The sequence below is a fragment of the Biomphalaria glabrata genome, chromosome 11, assembly GCF_947242115.1.
Source record: "Biomphalaria glabrata chromosome 11, xgBioGlab47.1, whole genome shotgun sequence".
NCBI classification, from domain to species: domain Eukaryota; kingdom Metazoa; phylum Mollusca; class Gastropoda; family Planorbidae; genus Biomphalaria; species Biomphalaria glabrata.
The window spans coordinates 38,912,295-38,937,984 of NC_074721.1; the positions used below are offsets into that span (position 1 = coordinate 38,912,295).

Sequence of the window (25,690 nt, forward strand, 5' to 3'; positions counted from 1 at the left end):
TTTCAAATCTCTTGTTGATACAGTTGCCGGATACAGGGGGATATGAAATGGTCATCGTGACATGAAACTGTTTTTTTTTTTTTGCTTTGATCTCGATTGGATAGGCGTTTTCGGTACACAGCGCATTGACATGGTGTGCATACAGTGTAAACACGAATGTCACGTGACTGATATAAATATAGAACATTTGGTTGAAAAGAACAGATTATAGGCAGAGACGATGGCTGGATAAATGCCATTCTGTTTGACATTTGACCTCTCCTCGCTACGAAGTCCAGCAACGCTTGTCAAGAACATGAATGTCCAGACGTAAACGGGGAACGAGGGAGGGCCGTTCTTGTCCACCACACGTAAATGGGGAATAAACAGGGCACAGCGGGCTACGGGTCTCATGGCATTGACACCCGGGCCAGAAGCTGGTCATTCCACGGCGTCAGCAGCAGGAAGAAGAACGCTTTCGGCGCCGGGGGCGTCAGTCCGGGGTCAGGGAGCAAGAGCTCCTCGCTTGACGACGGAAAACGAGGCAGGAGCTCCTCTGTTCACGAGGGCAGACACCGGCGACACAACGCAGGGGTCGTCGCTAATATCGCGGCGCTCAGGAAAGGCGACGCCACCGGTGAGGACGACGACGACCCGCAGCATGAGAAAATAATCAGCCGGTGTTCCAGCTTGGATGACGTCATTTCGAACTTTGACTACGCCTCTGGGAAAGAAGGAGTAGGGTCTCCTGGGTCAAGGAGTGTGCTCTCTGACATGGTGGAATACAGTGGTAAAAAGCTACACGTGGACAAAGCTGAAACGGCCCCAGTTAAGTGTGACACCAGCGGGGATCCGTGGGTTCCACGATCTGAGAAACCTCATCGATCCTCGTTACGTGAGAAAAGGGGACCATCGTGTAGAAAAGAACTATTTCGAGATTACGTAATAAAGCCTAGTCATTGCGACATGGTCGAGGGCAATAACCCCTCGTTAGAAACAGCCAGCTTGCATTCCTTAAAATCATCCCCACAGAGGCTTGGCAACAGGCATAAAATTCTCGTGAACGCTAATAAAAGCGAGGATGAGATCGAGGCTCAGATGGTGACCTCCCAAAGTGATCACATGGCAGGTCAAACGGACATTCCTACGTCAGCAAAAATCTCCGGTGAAATCATCACGGCTCTCCATGCCGATGTAAATATCGAGTCTACAGAGAAAGACAATGTTGAAAACAAAATATTTCCCGCCATTTCGAGACATTCCACGAGGTCAAGCAACGGCGCGTGGTCCTCGCCCTCAAACACGTCCTCCAAAGGAACTCTTCCATCACGAGCGCCTGTCACCACTGGAGAGATAGTCAACGTTTCTGAGTGCATCACTAGCACATCCGCTCTGCAGCCTAACGTAGTGGACAAACAAAGGAGGCTACAGCGAGGGGCGCAGTTGCCGAAACAGCATTCGTTGGACGAGAAGGTGGACAGAGACATTGTAGATGATGTAAGATTAGGCCAGGGTGTGAGCGCGTCACCTTTATTTCAATCTCGTCCAGAGAAAGACGTCCAGTTTCAAAGCAACATTTTGCAAGGTAGTGCTGTAACAAACACTGTGACTTTGTCTTCGAGTTATAACTCTATCAGTCTCTCAAACCTCGCCACACGCTCGTCTTCCTCGTCGTTTTCGTCACATCAAAGCAATACGAACCGTTCTTCGTCGCGTGAATTGCAGTGTCACCAGAGGGACAACTTGAGTGGTCAAGACGCTGACCAGACGTCCGCGAAGGACACCACAGCGCTGGTGACCAGAAGCTGTGTTCAGCTGGAGGTGGGCAAAAAGTTGACCGTTCGTGATAAGCGTTTCAGTCTTGACCTCAGCAAACTGAGAGGTCAGCGCAGCAGCAGCTCTGATGATTACAACAGGGCTCTGGCCACATTGAGCGAGACCACATCACTTAGCCACAGCGTGGACGAGATGACCAAAGGCGTCTCCCAGACAGATAAACAGGGGGCTCAACCGAGCAGTTTCTCTGACCACTACATTGACACACTTGGAAGGAGGAGAAAACGCCCCCAGAGTCAAAACCTAACTGAAGTAGGGAGTGACTTCCCCCAAAGTGGCGCCTTAGTGGGAACAGCTTTAAACGTTTCACTTCTGGAACAGCAGCAAACATTGGCAACACCTTTTTCTGAACATCATAGTGATACACAGAGGGTGTCCACTGCTGTCCAAAATTTTGCCACCACAGTGACCACCACAGACTCTGGCTACAACACAGGTAGGCGTCACCTTCACAGCGACCAGACGGCAACTAGTCCAACCTTTGCCATACCCTCCAGCCAGCATTCTCACTGTTACTATAGCGACATCGACGCCCGCACTCCCTCTCGACACCCCGGCACCCCGGTGAGCTGCACAGTAAGTCAGACAAGAAGTGACAGCTGTGAATCTGACTATAGCAGTGCCAACAAAGCTGCATTCATTTCAACAGCGCCATGGATTGTTTCAACCGCTGCAAGTTTTCACCACGAGCCGGCAGCCAGCAATCAAAAGCGCGAGCCACACGCCGAGGTCTTCAAAGAAGCCTCACAGTCAGGGGATGATAGGCTCGCTGCTGGGGACCACAAAGCTGCACCAACGGACAAAACGAACTACTGTAGATCAGAAGTGGTTTACTTTGGAGGTCAGTCGAGTTCACCAGATGAAGATAAGTTTGCTAAAGGTCTGTTGATGATTGATGACGAAGGAGATGAGCCTGTAAGTTACACCATCGATCATACAGTGGTCGTGAATCAAAGAGATACCAACCACGTGAACTTACAACCAGGGGACGTAACTCATTTCGTGACTCATTCCTCACGGAAATACAACTCTACATCTGGCCTAGACTCCTGTAAGTTGGACACTGGTCAAGTGGGTGAAATTGGAGAAAGCACTTGTAGTAGACTCGGGGAAAACGAGGTCATTAGCCAGAAACTCGTCGGGGAGTGTGTTTCGGTTGTGTCCCCTGAATTCGGTGATAACATTGCAAGTTGTGACTCCGGTGTTACACAGCAGCTCGCGGGCACCGTGACAAATAGTACTCCAGGATTACAGACAGCATCCACTGCACTCGCGCCTCACTGGGACGTTGGTGGTAAGGAGAGAGACAGATGTGAAGCCACTGCAGGTGAAATATCGCTCACGAGCGCCGAGCGAGGGGGAGAACAAAGGCTTGAATGTTACAGACACCGCTCTACGGAGGAGGATTCGGAGGTCGCTGTTGATAACGAAGAATTCGCCCCGACCGCAAATAGACTTCAGCTTAAAAATAACACGCCTGACGTCACGGCTGAAGACGAAATACGGGGAGAGAGTGAAAATAAAAGTCGGTGCAGTCTATTTCAGTCACAGCTTCAGGATGGCAAGACGGAATCAGTTATGAGCCAGTCGGACCGTAAAGACTTTACAAAGGGGACGTCAGCCAATAATTTAACAGGATATCAGCTGTCTTCTGGTGGTAGTCTCCCCTTGTCAACTGCCGCTTCATTAACCCAGGCCTCGACGGGGGCGTTCAATGACGCAGTTGTCCAAACTGGCAGAGCGGACAAAACGACATGTCTAAATTTGTCCGGACAGGCGGTCGGGCACGGACCGGGAGAAAACGAATTAGCTCCTAGTCGGGCAGGTAGAGAGACGGCATGCGCTGTCGACAATAACAGTTCTGACCTCGGCCAATGTCACCAACCTGTTGATGGGGACTCCAAGAACAATAACCACACCAACACGGATTACGAAAGCGTGGCCGAGTTTCGATGGGTACCACAGCGGGCCTCGCGTGGCAGTGTTTCGCGAAACTGTGACAGCAGGGAGGCTACCACGCCCACTTCACCGCTGGGTATCCGCAGCCGGTCGCCCGCCCCTCTGCACGCTCGAGACTCGGAATGTTTACAAAACGTTTCCACTGCCACGACACACACACAACAGTTGGATTGTGCTGGCGATTTGATTCATTGTGAAGTGGTGTCAGCGGGACGGGAAGTAACCGATTCAACAACTACGCAACAATTAGCTGATGGGATTACCCTCGCCAAGTCCTCGGTGTCATTGACAAGTGTTTCTAACTTTGGATTAACGAGTGCTTATAATGTAAGTGATAGTAATCTTGTCTCAGCTAACGATAGAAAGCCGAGAGCTATATTTAAACACACCATTGATAATGCTCGTGAAAACATCCAATCAGATTACTTGTCGACGTTGGTTAGTAGCAACGAGAAAGCCACACCTGAGGATTCTAAAAATAATTCCTCGCGCCTTTGCATGGAAGTGACCAACCCGGGCTATGAAACGGACAGTCTTGAAAGGCACGCTGCCTCGGCCGCATCGAAACTGAGAGAGGTTTCTCAGATTCTGTATGCAGACAAACTGTCTGGTCACTGGAATCTGTCAAACCGTCTAGCCGAGTCGGGCAGCCAGGGGAAGACAGCCAGCACGAAGTTGTCCCCACTCTCTCGTGAGTTAAGCACCTCGGAGAACTTTATCGGACAGCTGAGTAAACGTCGAGGCACTGCCGTGTTGCTGCGAGACTTGTCCCTCTCTGAGAATAGCATGCTGGACTCGTTAGAGAATGAATGGCCTTACACTGGGGATTCGAACTTTAAAAATTGCTTTGAGCCGTCGGAAGAATTCGCTGAAAATGTTAAATCTATCTACTCCCAAGGAGAGAAGAGTTTGAATCTTTCTGACTGCTCATATCCTCTGGACGTGGTCAAGTCTTACACGGCAGGAGGTTTTCAGGAGTCCACTCCACCTGACCAGAACCTTCCTTCTCCGGACACGTCCAGAAATATCTTGGACATCAGCGCTAGTCTTGAGATGTTGGACTCTGGTAATAATACTGGCGGTGATGGTCTTGATGACGACTTCCTGTTCGAAATGAGACCACGCACTAACTCGGCCACGTCCGTTGAGCTTGGCGCCAAGGCTAGAGGGAGAATCGCCATGGGGATGGCGAGTGCAAGAATCAGAAGGTCTTATGCAAGTCCTGTAAAAGAGAAGTATTCGCCCCTGGCTTTACAGGATGTGTATTCTAGAGTATTAAAGAGTCAGATGGTGTCCTCACCAGGGTTTGTGACTCCCCCAATGTCACACGCTTCTTCCCTAAGCGGGACGTGTTCTCCTGTACACCAGATGTACCAACCACGAATGCACTCATCCAGCCCCATTCGAAACCAACCCGGGGCGCCGTGTCAGGGGGAGCGTGTGACAAGCCCTCTGTGTTCGCTTCCGCCAACGAGCTATGATGAAGAGGAAGAAATCGAAAACATGGAACCAAGTGCCCAATATCAGCAGCCTTCCAGCGACGGCCCCATACAATCTTTAAAGCATTCTAACAGCATTGACGTTCCAAACAGAGCTTCGCACCATTCTGGAATGGGGCACTCACACAGCATCGACATGCCTTACGTTGCTCACTCGGTCAACTTTAACGTGCCACGCCAACGCCACTCTCTGGACAGTGGTCAGAGGTACCTATCTCAATCGGCGGACTTCTCTCACGGAGGCTTCCACCATTACTATCACTACCAGCACGCTCTCTATCCCGCTCCTCCTCGCGACTTCCTCGGCCAGACCTCGCCATCTTTCGAATGCCTCGCTTCCAACAAGGAGAACGTCATGCAACTGTCCTCGTCTTTTCCAGCGCAGCCTAGTCACTACCACGCCCTGCACAGCCCCATGTCTAGGGCGAGCATTAACCTGGCTCCTTTACCTGAGGAGCACCCTGCACCGAACAGCGGATCGCCGCTTGGCTCTGGGGTTCAGGGATCGCCTGGCTTTCACCACCGGTATCACGTGGTTCCCAACTATCGTGACCCTCCCTACCCTGTCCACTACGGCGCTCGTTACTCGCCACACCCGATGTACAGCTCACAGCTTCCGAAGCAGAGAAGCAGCTCAGTTCACAACATTCCTTCCCATGAGGCTTTCTTGAGTGACCACCACGGCGGACACCCGTGCCCAGATTTGGGCTATGCCACTGGGAGGGTGGCGCTGGGAGACTCTAGCAACAGGCATTTTTACCTGCAGGAAACTAGGAGTGCCAGCCCCTCCACCAAGTTCCAACCCATCTACCTGTCCGGCAACGCCGACATGACGGCCAGGCTCAGAGGATTTAACCCAGGCCGTCCATTAGAACTGGCCGATCGCGCGTGGAGCTATAGCGTGACGTCACTAGTGGACGGCTCTGCTGGAAATTCTGGATTATTCTATAATGGTGAGTAGCTTACTGACCATCAACTGACCATTACCATTCTATTATACCTCATCATATAATTGTGTTTTTTTCCCTCGCCAACCTCCTCGAACACCAAAGCATTGTCATGTATAACCCAATCCTTATACCACACGATTCCTCAGCAAGCTTTACCTTTTTTTGTCTATTCTGATGACATTCTATCGATACTACTGACTTTCACAATAGACTCGAGTTTTATTATACATTTACAAATAGATCCATACTTTGTAACCATATATAGTCCTTTCTCTCATTATTCCAAGAATGATACTGAATCAATGTAAATGAACTCTTCTCTAGCAAAATGATCCGCTATTCAACTTTTGACTAATTAAAATGATTGGATTCGATTCCAAAATGTTTAAAAATTGCCCATCACTACACGACACTAGTCTCAATATTATACTAACTTGATAACATTATTTTCACTTGCTTACTTCAAATTTATAAAAGGTAATCATGTAATCATTAACACTTATCTCCCCTTTACCTTTTTCCTCCACTTTTACTTTTTACCTCCCCCTTTCATGTCAAGTAGCATTAGATTAGTTACAAGTGCGGTCTTTCTTAATTCAGGTGGATTAATTTTTATTTATAATCCGGAATAAACATAGTTATAAAACGATTCCTATCAGTCAGTAAAGTTCACGAAAGGAATAAATGAGTATGAGGCTTTCATCTTAGATCGAAACCTTGATCGAGGTTCTATAGTCTCGCTCATCTTAGATCGAAACCTTGATTGAGGTTCTATAGTCTCACTCATCTTAGATCGAAATCTTGATCGAGGTTATATAGTCTCACTCAGATCGAAAACTTGATCGAGGTTATATAGTCTCACTCATCTAAGATCGAAACCTTGATCGAGGTTCTATAGTCTCACTCATCTTAGATCGAAACCTTGAACGAGGTTCTATAGTCTCACTCATCTTAGATCGAAACCTTGAACGAGGTTATATAGTCTCACTCATCTAAGATCGAAACCTTGATCGAGGTTCTATAGTCTCACTCATCTAAGATCGAAACCTTGATCGAGGTTCTATAGTCTCACTCATCTAAGATCGAAACCTTGATCGAGGTTCTATAGTCTCACTCATCTTAGATCGAAACCTTGAACGAGTTCCTATAGTCGGACTCATCTTAGAGAACTTCAAACTTCAGTTTCATCAGCGAGGGCATTGTCAATATCTGCCTTGAGTCTTTGATGTTTTGTTGATAGCTTAAGGTTTTGTTGTTGTTTTTTTAATCCTCACCATTAGCCTAGATTTTGTCCATAGGAAACTAGATACAGATTTATATCAGTCATTAATATTTTCCCATGGAGTTCGTCTTCTACTGATTCAAAGGTCAGGCGTCTAATATTGGGAATTTCACATTTTAAACAGAGTTATCTCATGTTTACTTCCATTTTGATTTTTATAAATCCTGTTTCTAAGCAATAAAATACAGTAACAGAAAAGAAGGGCTGCCGTAAAGCGCTCGGCTTCTGTACGAGGGTCCTGGGTTCGAATCCTGGTGAAGGCTGGAATTTTAGCTTTAGGGCGGTTGGTCGTTGTGCTGGCCACATGACACCCTCGTTAACCGTGTGCCACAGAAACGACAATTTCATCATCTACCCTATAGATCGCAAGATCTAAAAGGGAAATAAATATTTTCAAAAAAAAAAACATAAGAAAAGAAGACAAATAGATGTGAAGAAATATAGTGGCTATACAAGGTGACGCCAAAGAAAACAGTAAGAAAATAAAAAGTTGGATTATTAGTTGAGATTCTGAAATAGACAATTAAACAAATGTAATGGACGCCATATTTCGCCAACTAAATAATACAAATGACTTTGGGCTCCATGTGATAAATCTTAGAAATGTGAATTTCCAGTGGTAAAAAGTCAACAAAATTTAAAGAATGATGAAACTCTCCAATATTTTCAGCATCAAATATTGACCCGAGTCTTGTATTAAAATTGTCCATCGTAACATAACAAATGTTTCAGTTCAACTTCGGCCATTGAAAGAATATGACTATTTGTAGGTTTTGAGCCCTCCGAGAGCCTCGAGGTTTATATCTTACCTGTGCTATCTATCGACTCGGGCATTCACATTACGCATGGTATTCCCCCCTCCCTCCATCGGCCTCGTTTGATGTGGAGAGAAAAAAAAATTATAAAAGTTAATTACGCTATTGAGTGTATCGCCTTGCTGGATCTGCTAGCCTCGTTCTGGTCGTGATTGACTGCCTGGTGCACACAGCCATGCATCTTGGTTGGAAGTCTGTTGGATGGCTTCTTTTTGTAATACATTTGTTGTTTGTCCCCTTTGACGTGTCCTACTATATCATCCATGTCTCAGTATTTGTATTACAAAATAGTTTATATCTCTCTCTCTCATATTCTCTCTCTCATTCTCTCTTTTTCGCTTTCTCTCTCTCTCTCTCTCTCTCATATTCTCTCTCTCTTTTTCGCTTTCTCTCTCTTTCTCTCTTTCTTTCTCTCTCATTTTCTCTCTCTTTCTCTATTTCTTTCTCTCTCATTTTCTCTCTCTCTTTCTCTCTTTCTCTCTCATTTTCTCTCTCTCTTTCTCTCTCTCTTTCTCTCTTTCTTTCTCTCTCATTTTCTCTCTCTCTTTTTCGCTTTCTCTCTCTTTCTCGTTTTTTCACTTCTTTCGTTTTCTCTCTGTATCATTCTCTTTCTTTGTAGTTTCCGCCCTCCCCTCTCTCTTTTCATCTTCTCGCTCTATAGTTTTCTTTCTCTCCTTTTTTTTTCTCTATTTCTCTTTTTCTCATACTTTCTATAATTCTCTTCCTCAGATTTATCTCTCTTTCTCTCTCTCCTGTCCCCCCCCCCTTGTCTCTCTAGCCCCCCTTTTTGTATAGTTATTTATAATCTAATGATAAAATTATTTTAACATCCCCTCCCCAATCATATTAATTTCTTTACGCAACCCCTCATCCCACCACACACACACACACACAAGAACACGCACTTGTACATCGCTTTTTATGTGTTAATTTGTTTCTATTTTCTTTGCGCATTTTTTTTCTCCCTTTTTAATATTCTCTCTTGGCTGTCTTTGATGCCAACTCTCTCCCTCTCTGTCTCTCTCTCTCCCTCCCTCTTGCTCTCCCTCTCCCTCCCACCAGTCGCCTTGTAGCGCCCCCCCTCCTTCTTCCATAAGTTGAGTTAAACATTTTGGTTTTTTTTTTTTTACGTCAGCGTTAAGTTATTTTCGCGATGTTAGGAAAAGCCGCGAACTGATTAGATCAAACCTAGGCACATTCTTGTTTCGATGGAACCCTGCATCTGTCTGTGTGTATATGTGTGTGTGTGTGTGTGTGTGTGTGATAGAGAGAGAGAGAGAGGGGGGATACGCAAGGAGGAGGGGGAGTTATGTATATAAAATGTTCTATTAAGAGATGCTTGCCAAGACACGGATGTAGGACATAAACACATTTTGCGTGAACGCACGTTTGAATCCTACGTTTTACGTGAGTACTCACGGCCCAGTTCCATCTTGTTTATGTATCAACATAGTGAGTTAACATGACTCGTAATCGGACGATTTCGTCGATAAAAAAAACAGAAACAGGCAGGAAAAAAAAAGATTATTCTCAAAGGGAAGAGTTCCATATTTACAGCCATATATCTCAATACTGAATGATGTATTTCCCTTTATGATATCAAACAAAATAATTAATTACCAATAATTAATTTTCTTATATTATATAATACAGACGTTACTTCAAAAATAATAAGATGATTACGTTCTACAGCTTGTCACATTTAGCGCATGCGCCATGAAGTTGTGCTTATAAAAAAAAAGAAGCTTTATGAAAGTCATCACCTGGTAACAATCCCCCCCCCCTTTCTTACCTCTCCCCCAGACTTTGAAACATACCTGCTAGCAATCTCGTCTTTTAAATCTCTCAGTGAAAAAAAGAAACTTTAATATAACAACGCTTCGTTGAAACATAGGGCCGCCCCAATTTTCACACGTTCTGATGACGTAATAACAACAGTACAATGTCAACTCTCCTGCCAAGGGCAACAACTTTAACTAGCGACATTATATATATATACTGCTTAATATCCTAGGCGTTTTTTTTATATCTGTCTCTGTCTCACTTTCTCTCTGTGTGTCTGTCTGTCTCTTTCTCTCCCTCTCGTTTACCTGCCATTGTGCTCTGCATGATTTTTTTTTTTTAGAAAGACCTGTAAGTCTTGCAACAAGCCCATACCATCTGTGTCTTTAGAAATGTCTTAATTTATTAAGAATGAGTGATGCAATCCGAGTTCCGGATCGGTATTGAGAACCATCTGCAGCAAAACCATATCAAACAAAGATCGAATATTGACAACCTTTAGATCTAACATCATGTCAGCCAAAAAAAATAAGCTGTTGTAATGATCATACATACAAGATGGCGACTTCTGCGTCATGTACTCACGATGAGGTCTGACAGATGGACTACGACTAATCTCCAGTGGAACACCATAGGGCACTAGAAAGAGAGGGCGTCCGTACACCATAGGGTACTGGGAAGAGAGGGCGGACAAGGGAAAACGCGGAGAAAATCAATTGATCTTTAAATGGATGAAGATTGGAAAGACACTGGTCGAGCCTTTCAAGAGGGCAGACGTTCAATCCCGGGGACGAAGTGAATCGGCTCTGACATTTCTCGTGTCCAGGGGAAGTGGAGAGATAACGATTATGTCATAGCTTCTGGCTGACCTGTGCACGGACAGAGGGAGTGGGAATGGTCAATATTAGACTTTAACTAGAGGTTAAAACTATCAAAGTAAAAAAAAATGGATTTCATTAAGTTTCGGAGTTTCTTTCACAAGGAAGATTACTTACGTCATAGCGTATTGTGGTACTGACAGTATAGTGAGACACTGACAGTATAGTATGGCACTGACATTATAGTATGACACTGACTGACAGTATAGTGTGACACTGACATAGTATGGCACTGACTGACAGTATAGTGTAACACTGACACTTAAGTGTGGAACCGACAGTATATTGAGGCACTAACAATATGTTATTGAAATGAGATTATAGTGTGGCAATAACACTATTGTTTCTCCCTCAAAAGCTACGGTCTGCGGGCTATTTCAGTGCACGGACCAAAGCTTTGGAAACTCACTCCCCATTGATCTCAGACAGACAACATGCTACACCACTTTCAAGAAGAACATTAAGACCTATCTGTTTAAAACCTTTTTAGATTAGTTTGTCATTTTAGCTCTCATGTTTATGTTTGTAATGTTGTTACAGCGCCTCGAGCCTACATTTTGTTTGTTAACAGCGCTTTAATAAAAAAAAAATTATTATTGTTGAACGTAACATAACTCAGACGCGTTGCATACTTCTTCATAGAGTGTCCAGAAATAGCCGGGCCATAGGTCCTTTCGACCCTTGATTAAAGGATTTGGACCTATTGCATCATCCTCTCTTCGTCGACAACTCCCCCCCCCCCGCGTCCCCTACAAAAACCATAACAAATACCAGTGTCGCATACAATATCTAATACTTAATTCTACGTCTCCTGGCCGTATGTTGTTTATTTCAAAATACTCTCCTTTCCCCCCCCCCCTTTTTTTTTTAGCCCTGGGGGGTCGGCTCGACCTAAATACCCCAGTGACAGTGCCCCACTAATTTCCACGGTGTGACACAAGAAGTCCTCTCATTACCACAGGTGTATGACAACCTGTCACTCTCCACCTGGATGACGTGTCCGTTAAAATAGAACGCTGGAATGTTAGCTCCTACCTGTGTCGTCTGCTCAATCAAAACATTGGTTTACACATTTCAACCGAGCAGCTTTTAAGTTGATCTTTGATCTAAGACGAAAGGGAATGCCACTGACATCAGTCACTTGAACTAGATTTAGTATCGTAATAAAACTACTTCCGTTTGCAAAGCTTATTGGAAATTTTCAAGTTCAACTAGATGTCAAGGACGCTAAATTGAGTTTTTACTGTTGCCAGCTCAATCGCCAACAACTTTTAACCCAATGCGTGGCAGTTGATTTTCAATCAATTATTTTTGTTTTATAACCGCTAGTTATCTTTTTGTTTTTAACGAACGAAGTTGGAAGTCTTAGAGTAAAAGTATAATGCCTCCTTCTTGTTGAAAGTATTTTGTGTTGCAAAGAGAAGAAATGAGACAATCTGATTCTACAGTGCTAAAAAAGTGCATAAAAATATACCTATACAATTTTACAAAGTACATAGCTTATAGTCACGTAGCATCAAGCAGCTATTGCATTACTTTTATTTTTAGATTCGCAGCGCAAGGTCATGGTTGTAAGTTGTTGACACTTGATCGAAAGTTTATTTAAAGCGATGACGTACTTTTCGTAAGCAATAAAAATAGTTTGGACATTGCCAGAAAGGGGGCAGGAGGGAGTATTTAAAAGACTTACATATTGAGTTTCCAGAGAAAGCTGCGGATAGAGTAAATGAATTTAAATTGAATTGTATTGTACATTTATGTAGTGTGTATATTATTAAAGCAATTCGTAGTTCCAGAATAAAAGCTTTGTATTTATTTAAAGAAGATTTCTATTTTGAGTTCAAACCTAGAAGTATCACGATATTTTTTAAGAATTCAGAAATTACCTAATAAAGAAATTTAGAACATCAAAACACAAGATTCGCATTGTCTGATTAACGCAATCACATTGTAACATCAACCAACACGTCGTGACAATCAGCACCAAAAAGTATCTTGTCATCTGGCACTCAAAATATATCTTGACACCTATCATTAGAAAATTATAAATAATATAATTGATCTATACATTCCTTTACCCAGAATTCCTTCTCGGCATTGTCTTTTTAATCTAGCTTTCATTAGTCATTAAGAGAAAAACAATCGCTCAACAATTTATATAAAAGAGGTCTTAAAAAAAGTATTTTAAATCTTTTTCTTGTTGTTTTAAGTGTACCTTTTTAAGTATAGCTGTAGTTCTCACGCGTTGTCAAAGTTGAATAACTATTTGCTGACTCGTTTTTTTTTGCTCTCGAGAGCAGGCTTCGTGAAAGATAAAAGCATGTGCGCCCTGGAATAAATCTTCAGATTACTCTAGACCTAAGTAGAAAATAAAGTAATTCTAGTGTGTGGTTAACTTGTTGTAAATACACATTTGTCTTGAGAGCGCTGTATTTAAAGCCTTCCTGTAGATCTATCTCTCTTCTAAAGATGCTTTTGTTTCACGAGCGCCGTCTGCGAGAGCGCTCCGCCGTCTCCCCCTCAATTAAAGCATCCATGCCAGGAGGATTAGCGAGTGCAAGAGACATGGTGTTTTATCTTTGACCGCCATCTTGCCACACAAGGAGCAGCGAACGGCGCACATTTTATTTTGTTGTTTTTATTCCCTCTCAGTGATAATGTTTTCAAATAACTGTCCGCCATGTAAGCACAAGTCCGTCATCCTTCCCTTTTCATGGCATTTTAAACGTAGTTCAAAAGGGTTTCCAGATGGAAATTCCCGATGTGTAAAGATAGTCTAAGATTAGACCAGTCGCTGCGCCTGAGAAATGTGCATAAATGATGGCGTTGAAAGCGAATGGAAATAGTTGGGAGGTCAACAAGGTGTTGGGGATCTGACCAATTGTAATAGTAACAACAGTTTAAGAAGAGCATGTATTTTTTTTTTTTTTACCAATGAAAATATTCATGAAAATATCCACCTTTTTATTCACATATATTAATTATTTTATTTGAATAAATGACATATTCTAATACGAAATGAATCAGAAACCATACATGTATAAAACAAAAGTTATTATTGTGTATTCCTATTCTAGGTAAAAAAAAAATATAGTGATATCTAACTACCCTCAAATTATTTTGTGAAACTTTTAAGAAAGAGGCAATCAGCGACATGCATAATTTTGTACATAATTAAACTTTCCCTTTGTTCTCTTGGTCTGTATAATTGTATATTTGTCATGTGCCAATTAACTCTGGCTTTATACGCTGATCGGTTAAAAACCATGTTGTTAACACCCAATTATTTGAAAGCGCCTCTCGTGATTTTTTTTCCCTCTCGTCTGTGGCCTCGGGCTAAGCTGGAAATGTTCACAAGAGGACAGACCGATTAGCAGAGCGATGGAGAGACAGTGTTCGTTGGCGATTGAGAAATAAACTAAATAAACATCCTTTTCTTAAAAATTATCTCCCCCTTATAAGACATGTTTTTTTTAAAATTAAAATAAAATGCCATGCGTTTGTGCGTGCTCGTGTTGTGTGAGAGCAGGAATGTAGAGCTACACCTTTATTGAGCGTCCTGAAATTTTATCTAGCAGTCGTCTGCGACATTTTAATGACATTTATAGTGCAGCCATAGTGTTCAGCGTAAGCGCGAGACACCTGGTAGACAACTAAACCGCTTTAGGCGTATTATATTTGTAACTAATACAGCTTGCAAAAACTTGAATAAACATCGGTAATAGGGATTTAAAAACTTACCCTGTCAGAAGTTTGTTCAGACAGTCAGAGGGAGGCAAGCTTCCACAGGTCTAGAGTTCGATGAGTCTTAGACTCGGCTCTTAGGACAATTGCGAAGAGAAGAAAAAGAATTCGGTAATTTTAAAAATATTTTTGCTTCGGCTTTATACGTTTCTTTTCTGTATTCATTTTAATTTACATTATCTATTTATTATTATTATTATTATTATTTGCGTTTTTTTACCCAAGAAACTTTAACTTTACAAAAGCTCAATGTGGGATCGTTGAAGTTTGAGAACCACTGTGCAAGATAAATAGCAAACGGCAGCGTTAAGCTCACTTTGATGAGCCTGTTTTGTTAGTCGCAGAGAACATTGTAGACTACTCACGCTAACAATCCGTTTCATTGCCTGGCATTTCATTTTACGATCTTGATAATGTCTCTAATCCTCTCAGGTAGGCAGCTCCTCTCTGAAGATTACCTGCCAACTATAAAACTGGCTCTTGACTACTCCGGGCAGTTAGCTAATAGCCGCGCTGACAAAGGCTACAGATGTAGACTCGAGTTAAATGCCCTCCCCAACCCCCTCGTTGTTCAAGGCACATTTTTTCAGGGCGTAAGAAACAAAAAAAAGTTGTTTCTGATAGCGAGCAAGGTGCACGAGGACAAACTGAGGGCGTTATCTGTTTGTGTATCTATAAAGCATTGTGCAAGTCTGCAGATTTATTTTATTGTATTTATTTTTTCCTTTGAGAAGGAAACAGACCAAGTTGTCCACCGTGATGTACTGATATCTCTTTCCTTGCATGCAGTTCTTTGCCAGCAAGATATCTTGAGTAACAACATGACCTATTAGTACATTACTTTGATATCTTACGATCAATGTCAGGTAAAAGTAACGTACTCTGTCATTGCCACATTTGAGACTTGCAACCAAAATTGAAAGAATCAATAGATAATTAAAAAAACAAACAAACTCGGCGCCCATGTAAGGGCAAAGTATCACATTTTGGAATCAACTGATCCAATTGAGATTCTTACGTTTAGCTGTTCAAAAGCAATGTTATGGGCGTGTGTGATGGAATGGGAGCATTGTAATACCTAGAAAGTTTCCCCTTTCAGACTTTACGATCAATAGGGCAGATGATGTAAAGGTCATCTGTTTCTGTGGCCCACGGTTAACAAGGATGTCACGTGGACAACACAACGACCAACCGCTTTTACTTTTCTCCCACTAATTTTCAGGTACCCATTAGAGCTGGGTGGATCCCTAAATTAAAAATCTCAGTCTTTGCCAGGATTCGAACCCAGGACACTCAGTTTGGAAGCCAAGCTCTAAACCGCTCAGCCACCTACTAAATAAAAAGTTAGCACGTGCGCCCTCGCTTCTATATTGAGATATTTCTAAAACATAACACTTGTTTATCGTTTCTAGTCACGTGGCTCACTCTGATCACGTGGTCATCGCGCTTATTTAAAAGAAATTGAAATCGATGGATAGCAATAACTACCAGGACTCTGTAGGACTTCTCTAGATCTAGTCCAGGGACATTTAGCAGGACATAGAACAGACCACCTCGTGGTCACAACGGCTAGTATATCACTCCCAGCTGTCCAGGGGTCAGTAAATTGTAATATCCTAAGCTCGGGTCACTCGCTTGCATTGAGCGACTCAGTAAAACTTATTGTGCTTCAGTTGAAACCACTGACCTAAAGACAGTGTTGTGTACGAAAAGCAAGCGTCTTTTGGGTTGATCTTATTACCCCATTTTTAATAAAATTTATATCTGTCTGTCTGTGTGTCTGTCTGGGCAAAAGTGTAATACACGATATTTCTTCCACAACCAATCTCGGATCTAGCTGAAATTATACACTATTATTTCTTTTACCTGACTACACAATAATGAATTTTAAAAATTAACAAATAGGTTAATTAACTATTGGTAATAAATTATTTTGTTTGGTATCTCTAACAAGGGAAACAATATGTACTTAACTGAAGTGGTGCTATAAGCCAAATTAGCCCCCTTTACAGATTGTCGTCTGAGGCTTAGTGAACACAAACAAGATATAGAAACAAGAGATAACTATGAGATCTTGCATGTTCAGACAAAAATAATTGGTAGAAAAATATTTCTAATCACACAGATTTGTTATTGTTTGTCCAGATCTATTACGAATTTAAATACATGACTGATCCAAACTAATTGATACATTTATTTTAAGCTTTTTATTTATTTATTTATTTTTTGTTTTTCTTGTCCTGTGATCTCCCCCCCCCCTCACTCCCCCTCTCCCCTCAACCTACTTGGCGCGCAGCAGACGTCCTATATTTAAAAGTAAGTTCTTAACTCGCTCGGGATTTCCCGAAAGCTAATCTGAGAGCATCCCAAAAACAAGCAACAAATACCGAGGCTAAATACGAGCCAAAAAAACAAAAAGACTTGGCAACGTGAATACTTTACAAATGGTAGTAAATGAGAACCTGTTCTGTGCATTGACGCGTCATATTGCGGTGTAATGATGTCATTATATCCTCCTCATTTCTGTCTCCCTCCCCCGTCCCCCCCCCTCCTTCCGTCTTAATGATAATCCACTAACTAGTTTAAGACTTGTTTAGTCTGCATGCATCTGTTTATCCAGGCTCATGGCGGACATGTGCCGTCTGACTTGCAGTAGTTCAGTGTTAGAAAAAAAAATGTGTGTTATATTGTCATAGTGTCTTAGCATCGACTCCAACGATACATTCATAAAACTAGCTCACAGTTAAATGTGTTCTGGTTAATAATTTATTTCCTTCTCGAGTGTATTCTTACTTGGGGGTCACGGAGGTCACGATTCATGGCCTCAGATTTTTCCCTTTTCCTATCTGGTGCTATCAATTAGATATTTCTTCAATCAAAATAAAATTTCAAAGAAAAAATGTATAATACTAAAGAAATTCGGTAGGGATTTCCTGCTATAATTAGTTGCTCAAATTTCTTTTCTCTTTCTACTGATGTTGTTATTTTTATTATTATTTATTATTATTATTATTAATTACCCCCTACGCTTCTTTTATTTCCCTCCTTTCCCCATTTCCCCCCATATTTTTGCACTGAATTTTGTTGTCATCTCGACTTCAGACTGTCAATTATGACATAATGTAGTAAGTCTACTGAGACGATATGTTCACTTTGTAACTTCTTGTGTGACTTGGTTGGGGGCATCTGTAATCACCAGACGCTGTAACACTTTTACCATTCTTTCTATTTCTGATGTACAGAATCTCCACTGTTGTTGTGTTGTGTTGGGGTTGAGTGAAAAATTACATTCGGATCCAAAACTGGTTTTGCTTATTTGCATATTTATAATGTGCCTGCGCTTTTTCTTCTATTCTTTTTAGTTGAAGCCACAGGCAAATTTAAAATACAATATTAAAAGGAAACGAAACTCCGAATAAAGCGTTTTTTTTTTTTTTGTTGGTTGACGTAAATGTCACGAGCTTTTAACGAGATTAAAAATAAAAAAGAGTGCAAGTGAAATTCAGCGTCAATTTGTTCAATGTGATTTGCATTCACCAGAAGGTCTCAAACTTGGCCCGACCTCTTGAGCTTTGAGTTGTCGTGTCAAGATCTTTGATAGCAGCGTGGGAAATAATTATAACAAACATTGGAGTCGATGACAGCGTGGGCGGTACGAACCATCACTTGAGAACCGCTGGTATGCAGGAATGCATTTTAAATAACCCGAGATTTTTTAGTGTGGCTAAAATTTCACTCGTCACGCTGCTTGTCACGCCTCATTAGTTCTCCATTGTTTTTTATTTATCTATTTTCTCTTTCTTTCTCCACGTTTCCTCACTTTCTTCCTCTCTCTTATTCGCTCTTCCTCTTTCTCTCTTATTTTACTTTTTTTTTTCTTTCTTTATTCTTGTATGTTTTCTATTCCCTCCTCTCTCTGTTTCTTCTCTCTCACTCTTTCTCTCTCTCTCTCTCTCTCTGTCTCTCTCTCTGTCTCTCTCTCTCTCATTCATTCTCTCTTTCTCTTTCATCCTCTCTCTCTTTTCATTCTCTTTTCATATCTCTTGTCTTTCGTTCTCTTTATCACTCTCTTTTGCACTCTTTTTTTCGTTCTCTCTTTCGTTCTCCCCCTTTCTCTCTCTCTCTCTCTCTTTTCATCTCTCTCGTTCTGTCTTTCTCAATTCTGTATTATAATTTGTTACGGTTTTTTGTAACAGATTCGTGCAATGCGCCCCGTTTATGACGTCGGTTCTGGTTTTTTTTTCCTTGCTAAACTGATATCAGGTGGCGAGGTCACAACAACCGAAGCGCGTGTAGAAGAGGGGGGTGTATGGAAGAAAGAAAATCCAGAAATCATAGAGCTACGAAAACAAACAAGCAATATAATTTTAAAAAAAAATCCTTAATTAAAAAAAAAAAAAAGCTCATATAAGGAAAGAATAGCCCTGTGTCTCAATATTGTAAAATGTATTTCCTTTTTTTTTCTAAATCAAAGATAATTGATTTTTATTTTTTTTTTATTATTGATTTCTGGTTTGTTAGGGGATAATGAATAAATGAGCAAAATTTCAACTTCATCCTATAAAAGGAAATGGCATAAATAACGCGTAAAAAATATTTACCTGATAGACAGACGGAGTGAGTTGATAAAAGCTTTTTTTTTTTTTTTTTGCCATTGTCAGTTTTTAGTATTTATCTTCAAAGTTGTTGTTTTTTTAAATTGTTTTAAGTTTATAGCAATGCTCAGTGCGCTATGTTTCAATCTTTTTGTGACTAGTGACGGGAGGGGGGGGGGAGCTTGGATGGTCGAATAGTTATGAGGATGGCGCTCTGGACTGTCGTTCCATGGTCTCGATAGGGGGTGGTTTCCTAACCGCTGCCATTCCCGTCTTCCTGCGGGAGGTTTGGGTGACGTGGTAGTCGTCTTCAAATCTGAATTAAACTGAAGGAACATCCGAAACATGCCAATATTTTTTTCTACTAAACAAACATTTTACAATCAGGGAGAAGGTTTCCGTGCTGCCTTTATGCCCTTAGCAATCACAGCTCGAGTCTGGTATCGAACTCGACCCCCCTTGGTAGGTAGCCAGGCGGTTCAAGCCTCTGGGCCACACTTCCCAAATATCCCATTCGAAGCTTCATTTACGTTGTTCGTGTTATAATTCTTGTTGTAAAGTGCCCCGGCAAATAGAGACGTGTCTTAATGTGTTGACTTTCTGGTTGTGTCCCCAACACTCGACCACACGCTCGGGTTCTGATTCTGGCCACGCCTCTGTCTGTTGTTCAGCTGAAGGACATTACCTCTTGTCGTTGGCAAGTAATGCAGAGGCGATCGATCTTCACTCTGCCTAGGAGCCGAGGTTTCTAATCTCCCCCCCAGGGCTGGAACGTGGGCTCTACAATTACCCGTTTGTCTAAACTTTGAAAGTGATCTCGTGAACCACTCCATGTCTGGGTGTGTGTGTGTGTAGATATGTGCTTGTTAGACCAGGGCCAACTATCAGGGACCTCGTGTGTGTGTGTGTAGATATATAGGTGTGTACGTATATGTGTTTGTTAAACTAGAGCCAACTACCAGCGACCTCGTGTGTATGTGTTTACATATATAGATGTACGTGTGTTTACATATATGTATATGTGTACGTGTTCTTGTTAAACTTGAGCCAACAAACAGTGAGCTGGTGACGAGGGCGTGCGTGTGTGCGTTTCTTGTTTTTATGCTTCAAGCAAATGTTGCCTTATTATCAACCTGACATCTCCCCGGCAAGTCGTTATTTCGATGTAAAAAAAAAAAAAAGATCTAACGTGTGTAAGCGGTTCTTGAACCTATGCAGACATTGCACCCTTGCGTGCGATTTTCTGTTCCTTCTTTGAAACTTGCGACTCAACAGGCTTATGTTTTAATTAGGGTAAAACTTAACTCGCAATTTTATCAGGGACTCAAAAAAAAAAAAATGCTTCAGAAGTTGGGTTCTCTTACGGAGAATCTGAGAACCTTAAATTAAAATTACAGACTTCGGGAGAAATGTTTCTTTTTGTTTTCAAACTTTTCTTGTTTTTTTTTTTTTTTTTAAATTTTAATTGCAAGGACGGCAACCCAACTAGCATCTTTTCCGTAATTACCATAAACGTAATTAAAAAGTGACCTTATAATTTGTTACGTTTATGTGTATTTATGTTTATGCATAGTGTGTGTGTGTGTTTGTTTGTTTACTTGTCTCCCTTGTCCTACTGTTCAGTATGTTCACGTGCTTTTCTCAAGTATGTTATCAGTGTGTATTACAGCCTGTTAGTTTTTTCACTTTCTTGTCATGTCAATAGAATGGAGTTGTAACTTAAACAGCAGTGTTGTGTTTACATTCTTATTGATAATATAACATAATATACAACTTTTTTTGTGTTTACATTCTTATTAATAATATAACATAATATAAAACTTTTTTTTTTTTTTGTTAATAGAATTATCTTTTGTTCCGCAAAGGTTATCCTCATAAAATTTCAATAATAACTCAATTGACATTTATCACTAATTATTAGTTACGAATAACCAATTCGTGGACATATGTGAAGTAATTGTGTAACTACAACTTATATAACTATTGATAACAGACAACCGGTTGACAAACAAAGGGCTATATAGTCTAATTTGTTACATTTTTTTTTGGTCTTCACCATTTTGCATAATTTGTAGAGTCATTTATTGATTCTGTTTCAGATGAAACAGAGTAACATTATGACTTAGTATGGAGTGCGGAAAGACGTGAAATAATTGGTGTATTTAACTGTTGTCCCGGTGGGCACGTACTATTTGTACTTTAGTTCTTGTGTTTGACGATGTCTAGGACAACATCATTAAGATGCCGACCAGACGACCTCTATCGATAGTCCCGCCAACTTTTTTTTTTTTTTTCCACTGCCTGCCCATCAATCGTTCCGCGCTAGTGAAATTGATGTGATCTATCCCGTAGTTTTTTTTTTGTTTTTTTTTAGGCCAGCTGACCACTCACTGACCATAGGGGACTGGTCAGCAGGAGATAGTGGGGAAAACGTAATGAACTGGCTTCTCGGTCACTCTTTCTATCAGCAAAGTCCCGTGGGGCAGTCTTGTTTATCGGCACCTTAGCTTGAGCTGTTACATAATGTCTTTCTGTGGCAATGGAAATTTGTTGATAAAGAAACAGTACAATATTTAAACAAAGATAAGTTTATTCTGGATAAATGGCTGGAGTGAAGTTCTAATAGTCCAATATTTGTGTATGGGAGAGGAATGGCTGGAGTGAAGGTCTAATAGTCCAATATTTGCGTATGGGAGAGGAATGGCCGGAGTGAAGGTCTAATAGTCCAATATTTGTGTATGGAAGAGGAATGGCTGGAGTGAAGGTCTAATAGTCCAATATTTGTGTATGGGAGAGGAATGTGCTAGCTGAAGACTCAAGAAGAACTGGGTGTCTCTCAAAAATATGAAAACCTGGGCATTAGGTTCGGGAACGATGTCCCCGACATAGCAGTACTCCCCCATCCCCCTTCTCCAGGCAGCTGACGTTTTCAAAGAAAGAAAAGGTGACAATACGTTTGGAACAGAGGAATCGCAGGTTCTTATCTTATCTTATAAAATACAGACGTTACGCCAAAAAAAGATGATTACGTCCTACGGGTGTTCCTAGGTCAATCTACTAATCATGCATGTTAACCAATGACTTAAATTCTGCCGAGTTATTGGTTTTCCTGGCTTAGGCAACCCGTTACATGCTGTAATAGCACTAGGGAAGAAGGAGTATTTGTACAAATTTGTTCTACCAAGGTGTAACAATGTGTGCCGCAAATTGCTTAACAATAGAATATTGAACTAGTATGATTATTTGCTATAATTGTCGTAGCGATCGTTTTATGCTACCACTCTCCCCCACCCACACACACACACACACACACACACAACTTGTATTGAGAAGGAAGCTTAAATGTCACGGGAAATTAAATCTCGTTGTTTTCTCTTAACAAGAACTTTAAATGAAGCCATTGATGAGACCAGTGGTGAAAATGGAACTGTAAGCACAAAATATCTAGGTCAGATTGTTGTCGGCGTCACCATAGCAATGTAGACTATGTTCTTTATATAACTGGGGTCGCGGCGGCTAAGCGGTAAGGTGCTTGGCTTCCGAACCTAGAGTCCCTAGTTCAAATCTCAGTGTGGACTGGAATTTTTAATTACGGGACTTTTAGGGCGCCCTTGAGTCGGCCAAATTCTAATGGGCACCTGACTCTAGTTGTGGAAAGAAAATCGGTTGGTCGTTGTGCTGATCACATGACACCCTTGTTAACCGTCGGCCACGTATACATTTGATCTTTACATCATTTGCCCCAAGATAGCAAAATCTTAAGGGGATACTTATTCCTGTGGACCCTCTGTCCAACATCAATGGTGACATTTCCTACTTTCCCATTATGGAGAAAACTAATAGTGTGTTAATATGCGAAAATTAATATTATAGATGCAGTTCTTAAATCAAGTTACTAATATTTGCATATAGAGAACAGCAATCATTAACAGCAGGCTGAAATGTGTCTAGGTCAGGTTTAAGAAAACAAAACACACCCTCACTATCCTACCACCAGGAGTGATAAACGAATTCCGCCTTCTCAACAATGTCAAATTTCAGCCTACTTTTGAAACCTAAATCTTTATTAATGAGCCTTGAAGATTGATTCGGACTATCCGATTATTGGAAGCGTCGTATCGATGAATGCCATCGATCTTCGTGAAAGATAAACCCTGCAGCGCACCTTCTTCTGTTACCTTGAGTCTGTGCGCAACGTGGGTGTTGGGGGGGGGGGGGTTAAGAAGAGATTATATGTACTGTTACAGGAGTTACATTATAGTTCGGGTTTAGTGGATTGGATATTCAATCCTATAGAAACTAATTATATAGTTGGATCGAGAGCCGAGCTTTTCTGTCTTTTAAAAAAGTTTAACATCTATACTATTGGTCTTTCTCTGTCCCCCCCCCCTTTTTTTTTCTCCACCGTTTCTCTTTCTCTCTCTCGCTATTTCTCTCTCTTTCTCTCTCACACACACACAGACACACACTTATGTATGTGTATTTATGTATCTGTATTAAGTTTTGTGTATCTCCCTATCGTTCGAGTGTCTGCGTATCTGTTACGTGTGTCCGTGTATCTGTTACGTGTGTCCGTGTATCTGTTACGTGTGTCCGTGTATCTGTTACGTGTGTCCGTTTATCTGTTACGTGTCTCAGTGTATCTGTTACGTATGTCCGTGTATCTGTTACGTGTGTCCGCGCATCTGTTACGTGTGTCCGCGCATCTGTTACGGTGCAGAAATAGATAACGGTCAATACAAAATAAACAAATAACCGCTCTCGAGTTTTCTTGTGACGTCATACGCGAGGGAGTCTTCGGTAAAAAAAAGGAGCACAAACACACAGAAAAAAAACTTGCGAGCTTTTCGAGGGTTCACGCCGTGCACGTATTGACATTTTGGGACGAAAACAACGCAGTAGGGCCCCGTTCACTTTTGTTAGGTCCCCAATAGACTAGTGTTTACCTGCTGTGTCCAGGTGTGCAGTATGCTGATCTAATGCCGCCTCCCATCCCTCTCCACCCTTACTCCCTTGTGGTCACCTGGTTAGAGCCCACAGTTACATAACCTTATTGTACCAAGGGGGAGCATGTGGCTTGTACAGAGCTGCAGAGTACTACACCTTTGATGAAGGTCAATCAGGCTGACAAACGTGGGTACTTCTAGTTGAGGAATGTGCTCTACCTAAAGGCTGAATCACGCAGCTACACGTTGGCCGGTTTCATATTAGACTTAGAGGAAAACTTCTTGACTTTAAGTCGCCAATGAAATGAACGAGCTACAGAATAATAAAACCCAGAAAAACATAGACAAAACTATCTTTGAAAAAGACAATACCTCATTTATACAACTCACAGGGTGGTTATTTTTCTTAATAACTATTGAATGTTTGAATAAAAAAGAAAACATTTTGTGTATCCCGCCCCCCCCCCTTCCCCAGAGAAAGAATCCTAATTACGTGAATGAACAGATCTACTACGCTTTATAAAATTCCAATGATAGGCCCTTTTTAAACAATCACATCTTTACTAAGACTGTATCTGTGATACGCAAGTGAAGACCCGCGGGACGCAGATAATATCTGACTAGTATATATCTATATATATACATCTATAATAGCCAAATATTACCCGCGGCCTGCGGGTAATTACTGATATAGTGGATTGGATTTAGATTTATGTTGAAGAATGTTCCCTTCAAATTTTATTTTGCTGTGAAAATAAAAGTAGAGAATGAAAATAGGATTACCGTTTAGCCCACGTATTCATGAGATCAAATATAAGTACTGTTTAAATGTTTCGCTCTTTAATATAGATAAATTTAGGTATTTTCTTTTATTTTTAGCCCCCCCCTCCTTTTTTTTTCTCTCTGTCGTGGGGGGGGGGGGACAGTACACACACGCACTACGGTCTCCGCCATGATCTAAGAAACATTTATGCCAAATTTGATTAAGATTGGTCAAACGGTTATGATTTCTATGCGGGACATACATACATACATACATATATACATACATACATACATACGCCTTACAATCTGCTTATATATATATCAGATATGTCATCCCGTGTACATGTAATTCATTTTAAAACATTCCACATTTCCTTTTTTCTCTCTCTCTCTTTGAACCGTCCATCACTGTGAGTGCAAAGATTAAATTAAAAAAAAAAGTTTTTAATATTTATAACACTCCACTCGCTCCCAGTAGATCATGCTCATTTCATTCGGTGCACTTGTGGTTCGTGAGTACCATCTAAATATAGCGCGAGTCACGTGGGTGCGTTTTTTAATCATCTCATGAATATGAAGTAGTCAGACCATATAGGCCTATCTATGTAATAATAATTTTTTTTTTTAAAGCTACAATCGTAATGTAATGTGTCGTTTTAT

General features: G+C 41.3%; 1 protein-coding gene across 6 annotated transcripts in view; it reads left to right on the plus strand.

Annotated features, from left to right (window-relative positions):
* The window catches only part of LOC106054975 (uncharacterized), a 117,956-nt gene that overhangs the window by 48,332 nt on the left and 43,934 nt on the right, over nt 1-25,690 (plus strand). For all 6 annotated transcript variants that reach the window (XM_056004265.1, XM_013211068.2, XM_056004264.1 and 3 more), the window contains one exon: nt 24-6,226. In XM_056004265.1, coding sequence (XP_055860240.1) covers nt 355-6,226 — 5,872 coding nt within the window. In that variant the 5' untranslated portion in view covers nt 24-354. Of the gene's footprint in view, nt 1-23; nt 6,227-25,690 lie in introns of those variants that run through there.